The sequence below is a fragment of the Aphis gossypii genome, chromosome X (assembly GCF_020184175.1).
Source record: "Aphis gossypii isolate Hap1 chromosome X, ASM2018417v2, whole genome shotgun sequence".
Lineage (NCBI taxonomy): Eukaryota > Metazoa > Arthropoda > Insecta > Hemiptera > Aphididae > Aphis > Aphis gossypii.
In genome coordinates, this window is record NC_065533.1 from 36862741 (window position 1) to 36874389 (window position 11649).

The window sequence follows — 11649 nt, forward strand, 5'->3', positions numbered from 1 at the left end:
CACCCCCTTTCGTTCGTACTTTGTGTTAGAGGATTAAACGGCAGAAGAGAAGGATGTGGATGAAAGTTTGCAACTCCAAAAATGAAAATCAAATTATGAGTAGGTTTGGTATACTTTGTGAAAGATATTAATTACATATTATTATGTTTTATACTTAAGACCTCCGATTATACGAAAATTATTTTACTCGTTTTAATTTTACTATTGTTGTTATTGTTATTTAATATCATTTAGAAAAAATTATATATTATACTCCGGTATTGTTTTTTTTTTCAATTATTAAAATATTGTTTATCGTTATTTATTTGTAACTCTGAGTTTGTACCAAGTGGCTATATACCTATTATCATTTTTATTGTATTATAGGATATTTATGTATTATTATTTACTTTTCACGACTGTTTGAAATTGAATATTATAGTACTTACCTATTTATTATGATTCTGAAATCTGTAGATTAAAGTCAGTTTTTATTTAACAATATAGGTATACAAGTTATAAATAGAATCCCTATAGTATATTTATTAGTTTTTTAGTATGATTACCACTCATCAGCAATGATAATCAATTACAGCATTTATACGAGTATAAATAGTTCAAAAAATGTATAACATCTTAAAATCATATTAAATCAATAAAATACCAATAAACAATAAACTATAGGAAAACTTTAAGAATCTACTAACAAATTCTAACGAAGAAAAAATTTAAATCAATCTTGTTTTAAACTTGCAAAAATAATCCAGTTTTCCATAATATAGAATTTGACATTTCACTAAATTGTACTTTTTTTTACTTAGCGTATGGTTTGTGATTATGTGCAACATAAATGTATAAAAATAAATCATATTAACATAAACATATATAATAGGAATAATTGTAAAAATAACAATAATCAAAAATTATTAAGTCAAGCATTGGTAGACAAGTGGGTCACTACTTTATGGGTGCGTTAAATTTGAATTCAAATTTCAATGATACAATTGCATTATATACAAAAAACAATTTTGAACAGAAATATTCGTCACTCATCAGTCTATATTATTAGACACATAGTACTCATATTTCATAATATGTTTTTATTTTAATATAGCTATTAAAGAAGTAAATTTTATTTTTAATAAATTATAATTTTTCCTAAAATATTACATTTATTATATGAGTTGATATAATATGTAATAATTTATAACATATTAGGTACATAAAATCATATAACTCAAATTGTAATGATATATTTCTTTACAAGTAATACCATATAACAGAAAAATAGTTTCATAAAATAGATAGATAGTATCTTTAAATAAATCAAAAACGTCAATGCGTACAATACAATTTATATTAATAAACGTAAGAGTTTTAAGTTTCTACAAATGATATTTTTAAATTAAAACAAAATTATAAACATCGTTATTTATTGAATTTATATTTTTTTCTAAATTTGAACTAAAAATAACTATCTTTTTATATTTTTTTAAATTTTATGGTTCCAATTTGAACTAATTATGTGCAGTATTGTATTTAGTTTTCAAAAATGTTGACCCAACAAATAGCTTTATTGACAATTATAGAAAAAAATATTGAATAAAATATACAAAGAAAGTACTGTGCAAAACAATTCTGAATATTATACAAAAACGGTCAATATCTAAAGGTTTCAAAAATATTTTATTGTCCTCACATTGTACAAGTCCTTACACAAAATATATTTTCGGAACAGTACGTCATACAAAATGTTCATTATTATTAGATAATGTATCTGAAACAGAAAATGCATTATGTTCATTATTTAAACGAATTAAAACCAATAAATGGCAAAAATGTTACAGAAAATCAGTTTCTAAATCGGAAAACTTAATTAAATACAGGAAAAGAATACACATGCAAGTTAGTTCACATAGGTATAGTAAGTCAAAGTTATTATCTCTTCGTAAATCTATGTATAATTTCCGTAAGAAACAAAATAATGCAGAAAATCGTTTAAAATAATTAAAATTTGAACTACACGAATGCAAAAATAAAATTAATAAATTGATTCATTTAATGATCAGAACTTATCAGAATCTTATAGAGTTTTTGTCCAAGAAATTCCTAAAGAATTTAAGCATCAAAAAAAAAGAAAGGTTAAGTGAGTAAAGCTCTACTGTAAAGTAGGTCACTATAATGGATGTATTAAATTTGAATCCAACGATAGGTACTATTGAATAGGTACGAAAAACGATTCTAAATGGAGATGATTTGTCAGCCTATATTTTCCAGTGGATGTTGAAAAAGGTGGTTTATGTTTTAATTACCTAAGTACCACAAAATTTTAGTTCTTTTATAATTATTGAAAGCAAAACTTATAGAAAATCTTGTAATAAATTTTCAACTCTTAACTACTACTACAATATTTTTTATAAATTTACTACAAAATAATTTGCAAGTATTCATGATTTTGACAAATTTTTATCGACGAATTTAATATTTAATTTTTATTTAGCTTTAAATGCTAATAAAAAAAATTGCACCATGTATTATTATGATTTTTGAATCACTATAAGCTTAATTCATGAGAAACTTTGTATTAAATTTTCAAATATTTTGACGAGGGGCTATATTATTGCCGAAAATATTTCAACCGAAAATATAATGTCAGAAAATAAATTTACGAAAATTATTTTTTCCGAAAAATATGTTTATAGAAACGTATTTTATCCGAAAATTATTAATTACGAAAGTAAAATACTCGAAAAATATTTTATCAGAAAATATTATACACGAAAATAAGTAAGCCGAAAATATATTCATCGAAAATATTTTAACCGAAACGTTTTTATCCGAAAATATTTTAGTGGAAAAATATTTCTTCCGAACCGTATTCTATCCGAAAATATTTTAACCGAACTGTTTTCTCGACGAAAAATATTTCATCCGAACCGTATTTTATCCGAAAAAAATATTTTTTTTCCAATCCAGTGTGACCAAAAGGGTAGACATGTGAATTATCTTTATACCGGTAGCACCACAAACAAGAGTAGCAAACCTGCGCCTAATAAAAACACACTGTAGTGTGAAGGAGGGGTGGATCGGGCATTTGGTCCCCTGGAGATAACAGCCCACTGATGACCACGTTCCACGGTGCGCGAAATTTTAAAACATGTCACGGCGCATTTACCATCCGACTATCTTATCACATACAAGATATATGATAACAAGTTGACATTGATAACAAATTTGAATTTTGTTAATTACAGTGCTAATTATTGTTAATTAATAATTTTATTTTCCCTTTACAATTATTAGTTATTACAATACTTATCATTAACCTATTAATTTCAATTAAGAATGGAAGGTTTAAATTCTAAGGTACCTGTCGTAACATAATTAATATGTATAATATTTATTTATAACAGTTATTGCAAATAGTTAGCACAAATTTTACATGTCAACATTTCGGTGGTTTGTGACTAACATTAGTACGTTTTTGTTTTTTAATATTTATAGTGCCCTGTATGGCTGTATTTAAGTGTGCATTTTACTCATATGCATATTGATGTAGAGACTGCACAACATTCTCATACCTATCTCACCTTCAACATTATGTTTTCTAACAACATTCAATATAGCATATATCAAAAGAGTGCAAGACGTAAGAGTGTATGTGGAATAAATTATTTGTTTAATATAATTAGGTATAGGCAATAGCTCAATCAACAATAAATTAATAACAATTATAAGCTTTAAGTATAGTTCCAAATATACATAACCAATACTAAAACTATGTAATGTGATTCACAATAGGAAAATAGCAATATTTATATATTTGCAACTGATATTATAACCTTACCATTTAATGTTTATGTTAATCATGAATTGTACATTGTATTTTAGTTTCATTGGACTAGAGTTCCCTAATTTGTATGTTAATGTGATTGATTTTATCATATCCTATGTACAAAATAAATTATATTTGTAAATTTGTAATTTGTATGTTATGTACCAAGTAAAATTTATGTATGCCTATTTTGTAGGTATTTGTACTACTATATGTTATACTGTTATTTGATTATTTCAATAAAAGTGTTGTAAATTATAAATTTATTGTACCTATTATTTCTTTTCTTTCCTATTCTGTGTTCATAAATAAATAAGTCAAAAACAATTGATGTTGTTGTGTTACATGGTGGATTGTTGGACAATAGTAACCTGGTTAGAATGTATAAATCAAATTTGTGTATGAAACACTTCTATTTAAATTTCTAAGTGTCTGTTTGACACATATTCAATGGACAAAATGTTTGATCACTTGTATTTCAGATTTTTAAATGTACTATTTGTAACACAACATATAAGTACAAACATGCTTTAAAAAGACATTTAGAAGGAAAGCATGGCATAGTCGATGGTAGGAAAAAAAGTCTCGGGGAAAAAAAGTATTGGAAAAAAAGTCCCGGAAAAAAAGTCTCCGGAATAAAAGTCTCAAAGAAAAAAAGTCTCGTGGGAAAAAAAGTCTCTGGAAAAAAAAAGTTATAGTAGTAGTTATAGTATAAGTTATAAAGTATAGTTACTATATCAGTCACCAGATGTCATCGAATGGCGTTATACACAATGTCACTATGTAATACAATTAATAGTAATAAGATAATATTTTATTACCTGTCGATGCTATAGGTAAAAACGAAAAATTATTGGGTTTAATATATATATATTTATAAATATATAATACCTACTGAACTTTATCATTTTATTTGCGGTTTTCCACGCAAAACTAATGTACCTATATAAGATATAATATGTGAATAGTAGATTTTATCATTTCTATCGTTATATAAACGTATTTTTCAAACAAAACTAACATAGCATTTTATATAAGCATTTTATACAGAGTGATTATATAAGTTTAATAAGTATTAGACTTTTTACTCAGACTTTTTTTATGTAAAAAAAAATATTAAATATTAATTTATGTTTTATTGTTTTTATTTAATTATTTACTCAGGTAAAACCCTAACTGAACTAAAATCCTATGTCCGCTATTGTTAATACATATTATTAAGTTTTAACTTATCCAAAAGTTATACAAAATATGAAATAAGTACAAGTATCTAGTACCTATTGAAATAAATAATAATTAAGACTTTACATTTTTGCATTTCATGAAGATTTTTACATAAATATGGATATTACTATTTAATACTTACAACATCACATTCTGTGATTTTTGTTACATAAATCAATAACAAACAAAATTTGTCATCTCTGCAATATGAAAAAGAAAAATTACTTTTAAAACTATTACTACTTGATGATCTCAATATAATATAACATAGAAACAGTTTAACAATTATTTTTAAACTACCTATATGCAAATATTTTAATTGTGAAATTGTAATTGCTGGCAAGCATTTTAAACAGGTTGTAATTTCCTATAAGTACCTACATTTTATACTATTCAATAAACTATAAACTTACAGTTTGTTAACTAGTTTCAACTACTTTTGTTGAAAAGTTTCATGAATATTGAAAATCTATACCTAATACCTATATATTATCATCATATTAAGTTGTATTTTGAACCAACACTAGGATTTAAAAACTAAATTGTACTATTAACTACTTATTAGTTATTACTTATTAAACTTAACCCTTAGGTTATCTGTTAAAATTTATAACAATAAGTAAGTTTACTGTAATATGAGAAACATAAATCAATGTACTATTGACTATTGTGAAAAAAATAGCCATAACTTTTGTTTTTAGATATTATAAATGCAATAAGGCACAGTCACATTTTTGAATATGTTTGATGAAGTTGATTGTTTAAATAAAGCTTTTACTATTATATTTTGTTTTGATATTTTTTTTGTTATTTAAAATGTATTAAATTATATTTATATATTATATCTTAAGACCCTATCATTGCACATGAACTTATGTAAAATAAGATAGTAATAATGATATATGCTAAATCAATTTTTGAAATACAATTTAAAAGTGAAAATAGTAACTCCTTGCTAGTTAAGAATACAAATAAAATATAAGTACCTATAATATTATAATATAATATCTATTTGAATTTTTCCAAATTTTTGGATTTTTGGATTTAAATGTACATAATCAACTCATTTTTTATTGTGATTAGAATATTATCATTTTTGTATCATCTCAAAATACACACACAAGTTTATTTTTAGAAATGTAAATATTATTAGAAAAATAATAAAAATTTACAACAAATAATTGATTATCATTCATCACTGATTAATCGGTGTTTTTATTTAACTGTGCTGTACTTAATTAAAATTTTTAATTATTATTAAATGAGTACAATGGACCACGAAGGATTCCATTACAATTGTACCAAGACTACTCGTGAAGGCAAACGGTATAACATTTTAAATTCACATTAAATGGATAAAATTTAATACCACTATTTAATAGTAATTACAACACTAATTTATTAATATTTGCAGTTATTACATATGTGCTACTCCAAATGTGTATTGTAAAGGTACAGCAATTATGTTGGAGAATGGTACAGTTATAACAAAAAAGCCACATACCCACGAAGGAAATGATATAGGTTCTATTAATATTGATCTAAAAAAACAATTTAGAAGTGTTCTGGTAGAAAGGGCAAAAAATGAAACCAAACCACTGAAATCCATCTATGATGAAGAATCAATTCGGTAAAATTATTTAAATTTTTAATTATATTAATTAATATGATTTACAATGGATATTTTAATAAAAATTGTGGATTAGATTCAAATTGTTTCTGGGTTGATTGGTAGAACCTTGTTTAATCTAAAATAGATTTTACTAATAAAATACCATACTATAGGAATCCAAATGCAGCTGTACTTTATGCATGGCCCAGTGCAGAATCACCAATGCGTCAAGCTCGTAGACAGCATGTTCCACCTCTACCATCTACTTTACGTGAGCTAGGACAATATTTGGATCTAAATATTAACAAGTAATAATAAAGATTTATTTAATTAAAAGCATACAATTCAATTCATAATTAATGTTTTTATTTGGTGAATATAATGAATATGGCTAACAGATATCAGTGTAGCAATCAGCCATTTTATCAGGAATGGATTGTGGATAGAGATGGTAAATTCAATGTCATGTTTGCTTGCCATGACCTCATAAACTCTGTAGTTCATGAAGGTGGTACAGAGTTGCATGCCGATGGAACTTTCAAAGTTGTGCCATCTAATCCACACTGTAGGCAACTTTTTATCATACATCTGATTTTACAAAATCATGTGAGTAAATATTTATTTTAAACAAATTTGAATAAATAATTACTTATATTTTTCAACATAGTCCATCCCTATTTGCTTTGTATTGATGGAAGCTAAGACCGAGGCTTCATACAAGAAGGTGTTGGAGCGCTTTAAGATGAAATTCCCTTCTGTAAGACCAAGTACAATCATGATTGATTTTGAGACAGGCCTCCGAAATGCTTTTACTGCAATTTATCCCGAAGCAAACATATTTTCTTGTTGGTTTCATTACATACAGGTTTGAAATTTATTGCAGTTACACATACACCATTTTTAACATTGCATATTTTATAAATTAGTTGTTCAGATAAAAAAAAGTTAGTTGAAAAATTGAATGTTTTTAAATACTTTTAGAGTCTACAGAAGAACATTAAAAAGTTGGGTTACACACGTTATGTTAAAGAGAACATGGCAGCAAAAATGTGTGTCAAAATGACAGCAGCTTTAGCACTATTACCAGAACATCAAATAGAAATGGGTTTTGAAGACATAAAAATGTATGCTCAAGCTAATAATGTACAGCTTCCAAGGTTTTTTATGTATTTTTCTAGGTAAAATACAATAAATACAATTTTGAAAAATGATAAAATAAAGAACAAAATAAATTAATCTTGATATTATCTTTAAATTTAAATAGCTTTTGGATTATTAGGAATGGACCTGAATGTTTTACTGTACATGGTCAACCACGCCGTACAAATAACAATGTGGAAAGTTTTCATTCATCCCTAAAGCAAACTTTTCAGGTACTGCATCCAAACCTGTGGACATTTCTTGGTTAGTAATAAAATTTATGTAATTAAATATTAAAACTTGATAATTATAGTGTTTTAGTATTTTACATTCAATTTTAACATAATTTATTAATGTTTATTTAAGTATTAGGTACTGTGTGTGTTTGTTTTTATGTTAAATGACTAATAAAAATGTTTTTGCCATGTAGAACATCTGAACAATATAACCATCAAGCAGCACACCATTGTACAGCAACTATCTAGGGGTGTGCCAACAACAAGGTCCACTAAATTTAAATATATTTTAAATTCAGAGAGAATAAGAAATTCAACTGACCTTTTAACGACTGGTGTAATAACCATTAAAGAGTTCCTCATTCAATGCTCTCATGTTGCAGACTCTTATTTAGAACGAGAATTAAGCTGGGAAGATGAAGCTCAAAGTATGTACCTATAGAAAACAGTTTTAAAATATAAAGGGTTAGAAAGGAGGTTGTCATTTTTCTATAAATATCCTGAATATATTTTTACTATATCGTAAGATTCTAGTTACAAGTGTGTATAGTAATTTTTTATATAATAAAAATAATACTCTTAAAAATAGTGGGCATTGAGGGCACTTGCCCTAGATCCCACATTTATAAGTCCCCAAAAAAATTATGTATGTAATTTTGGTATAACATTAGAGTAGAGAATTACTTATACTGATATTTTTGTCTTGTAATATGCAAAATGTAAATAATGAAGGGATAATATTGCTGTTTTTATATTTAAATTTAAATTTTCAATATTCATTGCCCTGAAACAATCAAAGCCCTGCCCATATATATATATGTATGTATTAATACATTTTAAGTAACAATTTAACTCAAAAATTAACAAGAAAAATAATTTATGTTTAAAAGCACATAAAATTAAGGTCATAGTGGCTCTACTTACCATTAATAAATCATTGAAGTTTGATTAAATAATATTAAATTATAATATATTATTAGGCTCTGATGAAGAAGTACCAATTATGTATCCTCGACAAAATGCCATCCTTCCTGTAGAAGATAACCCAGCCATTGAAGATTCTGTAGACATCATTGAGCCACCCATTGATAGAAATTTAATTCCAGTTGATCAAATTATTCAGGAACCAGAAGTTAATATTGTAGAAGGTGATACCTATAAAATACACTCAAAATAATATTTTTCATTTACTATTATTTTGAATTTGATTGTATAAATGTGAATATAATATTGTCGGTGATAAAGCAATACCACAATATAAAACACAAAATTATAAGTTCAAAAAGTAAAATTTTCAGAAGAGATTTATTAAGTACCTGCCTACAAAAAATTAGATACATCTATGAAAAAAATGTTTTTAATTTTGTAATTACCTGAATTATTATTATTTATATTCATTACTAGATTATGATGAAAGGGACTTCACCATCCCTGAAAATCAGGAAATGGGCATCTGGCAACAATTGTTTATGGATGGCTCGGAAGAGGATGAAGTTCCATTTGTACAAGTTCCAAACAATCTTTATGAACTCTATCCCCCAGTTGATGAAGAAAACATTTGTACGGTGTGCAGAGTGGCTCAAAGGACACATGCCCTTGTGCCTTGCGGGCATAGAGTATTGTGTGTGGATTGCATGACACAGTTGGAAGCACAACGTTGCCCACTTTGCAATATTGAGTTTGTAATGGCATTACGTATTTGGTAACTTGCAAATGGTTTTTTTTTAAACCTATACAGTATATTATAGATACCTATATTATACACAGTAATAATTATATAATTATATGTCTTCGAGCCTTACTATAGTAAAAGTTACTATATTTATATACCTATGTAACATAATGTTTTATTTAACAGCTAAAATATTATGTGAATTTTAGTATAAAACACTACTTACATGCTTTATTTCTCAAACAGACGTATTTAATTGATTGAACAAGTTTAAAGTTCTAAAAGCAACAGAATGACAATAGGTAGGTACAATTTTGTTGGTGTACCAATGAAATCAATTTCATATATTCTGTGCCTATTCAATAGGTAGGTAAATTAACAATGATAGGTATCAACAGTCGACTGCATGAGGCATGACTGGTCTAAGCAGTGGGGCTGGGCACCAGTAGTCTACAACTGTCGACTGTCGACTTAATCCGGCACCGGCATTTTGATGACTGTTGCAGTCAACTGCGGAAACGAAATTACGAAACCGTACCTTAAGTGAAAAACAATAATGTTCATCATATTATAAATAGGTACTAGGAATTAGTAATTACCTAATGCTTCCACAAATCATAGTTCTACGAACCTGTTATCGGGGTATTCAAAAATATACCTAACGATTAGGGCTTTTAATTAAATTTAGCCAGAAATATCAAATATTATAACCAGCTTATCGCCCATCAGGATATAAATTAGTAGTTACGTAGTAATAATGTAAAATTATTAAAGTATGAATAATAGATACGACTGTACGAGTGTACGACCCATTATTATTAAACAGGTATTGATTCCAGGTGGACGCAGTTTATAATGACATATTTATCAACAATAATTACTATACTTTGAAATATACTAAAACTGTCCAAAGCTTTCATGACAATTAATAAAAAAATAAAATAACTAGTAAAATGCAGTAAGATGCATATTTACGTAAAAATCTTCATGAAATGCAAAAATATGCGAACAAAAAATTTCATTTTTGAAATCGCTAAGTTGTGATTTGAAATTGTAGCTCATCCATCAACTTTTTGACGCACTTCAATATTGGTCGTATCGTCTTGAAATTGTCGAGGTTCAACGGAGCGAAACCTCTAGATCAACTTTCTGTTCTCCAAAAAGTCGCGACTATTCGGTAATTTCTCCTTTTGTTATATTTAAATTGTATATATAATGCAAAAAATATATTACAATATTAGTAGGTACATATAAATGTACTTCAATTGACCTGTTTATTCATTTAATCACATACAGGTATTGCATATTAAATTTGTTTTATAATATTATCTGTTGCGATGAACAAATAATGCATAGAAGCTGTGTTAAAATTCTTAAATGTTTAAATATTATAATATTTTTATGATATTATTATCTAGTAATAATAATCTTATTTTTTGTAAGAAAAATATGTATATACGTAAATGTTATACATAATAAAAATTATATTTAAAAGACGTAAACTCCCCTTGTATCTTGTTGCTTGTGATGAGGATGAAACAATTTGAGTTCCTTCATTACAATTTATGTGTTACCAAATATAAACAAAAAATAATGCATCGGGGGAAGATGTTCTTTTAACGTTACTAAGCCAAATTTGTAAATATTTTTTTACGATTCGGCAGAAAGGTTACTTAGATTGTCTTAAGTACGCATGGACAACTGCGGGCCGAGAGGAACCTAACACAGTTTGATTGGCTTATGCACACGAAAACGAGCGCCCGAGAAAAATACTTCGCTGTGTGAGCGTGTCAAATCATGGTCTATCGGGCCGATGTAGCAGTCCATCTTCCCACTGGGACACAGGACACATAATGTTGTTTTTTTATGATACTTAATTTTTTTTACAAGTTATGCGTATACAGTATACCATAATTTAAAAATGCTCATAACTCACCTAAAACTGAGTAAT

At 26.7% G+C, this 11649-nt stretch overlaps 1 protein-coding gene across 1 annotated transcript; it reads left to right on the forward strand.

The window, feature by feature from the left end:
* The first annotated feature begins 6308 nt into the window (after nt 1–6308).
* LOC114132980 (uncharacterized) lies at nt 6309–10879 on the forward strand. Its single transcript, XM_050207193.1, has 11 exons — nt 6309–6364; nt 6453–6668; nt 6824–6958; nt 7049–7256; nt 7318–7515; nt 7632–7828; nt 7915–8054; nt 8221–8454; nt 9007–9174; nt 9431–9728; nt 10756–10879. Exons 1-11 carry the CDS (start codon nt 6309–6311, stop codon nt 10877–10879), a joined length of 1974 nt encoding a protein of 657 aa, XP_050063150.1.
* Nucleotides 10880–11649: the final 770 nt, after the last annotated feature.

What these genes read in the sequence shown, in the direction of transcription:
- LOC114132980 (XM_050207193.1), top strand. Translation starts at nt 6,309, where the DNA reads ATGGACCACGAAGGATTCCATTACAATTGTACCAAGACTACTCGTGAA. An exon ending in GTTGGTTTCATTACATACAG is followed by an intron (nt 7,516 to 7,631) that starts GTTTGAAATTTA and finishes AAATACTTTTAG; the next exon opens with AGTCTACAGAAGAACATTAA. An exon ending in TTTTTTATGTATTTTTCTAG is followed by an intron (nt 7,829 to 7,914) that starts GTAAAATACAAT and finishes AAATTTAAATAG; the next exon opens with CTTTTGGATTATTAGGAATG.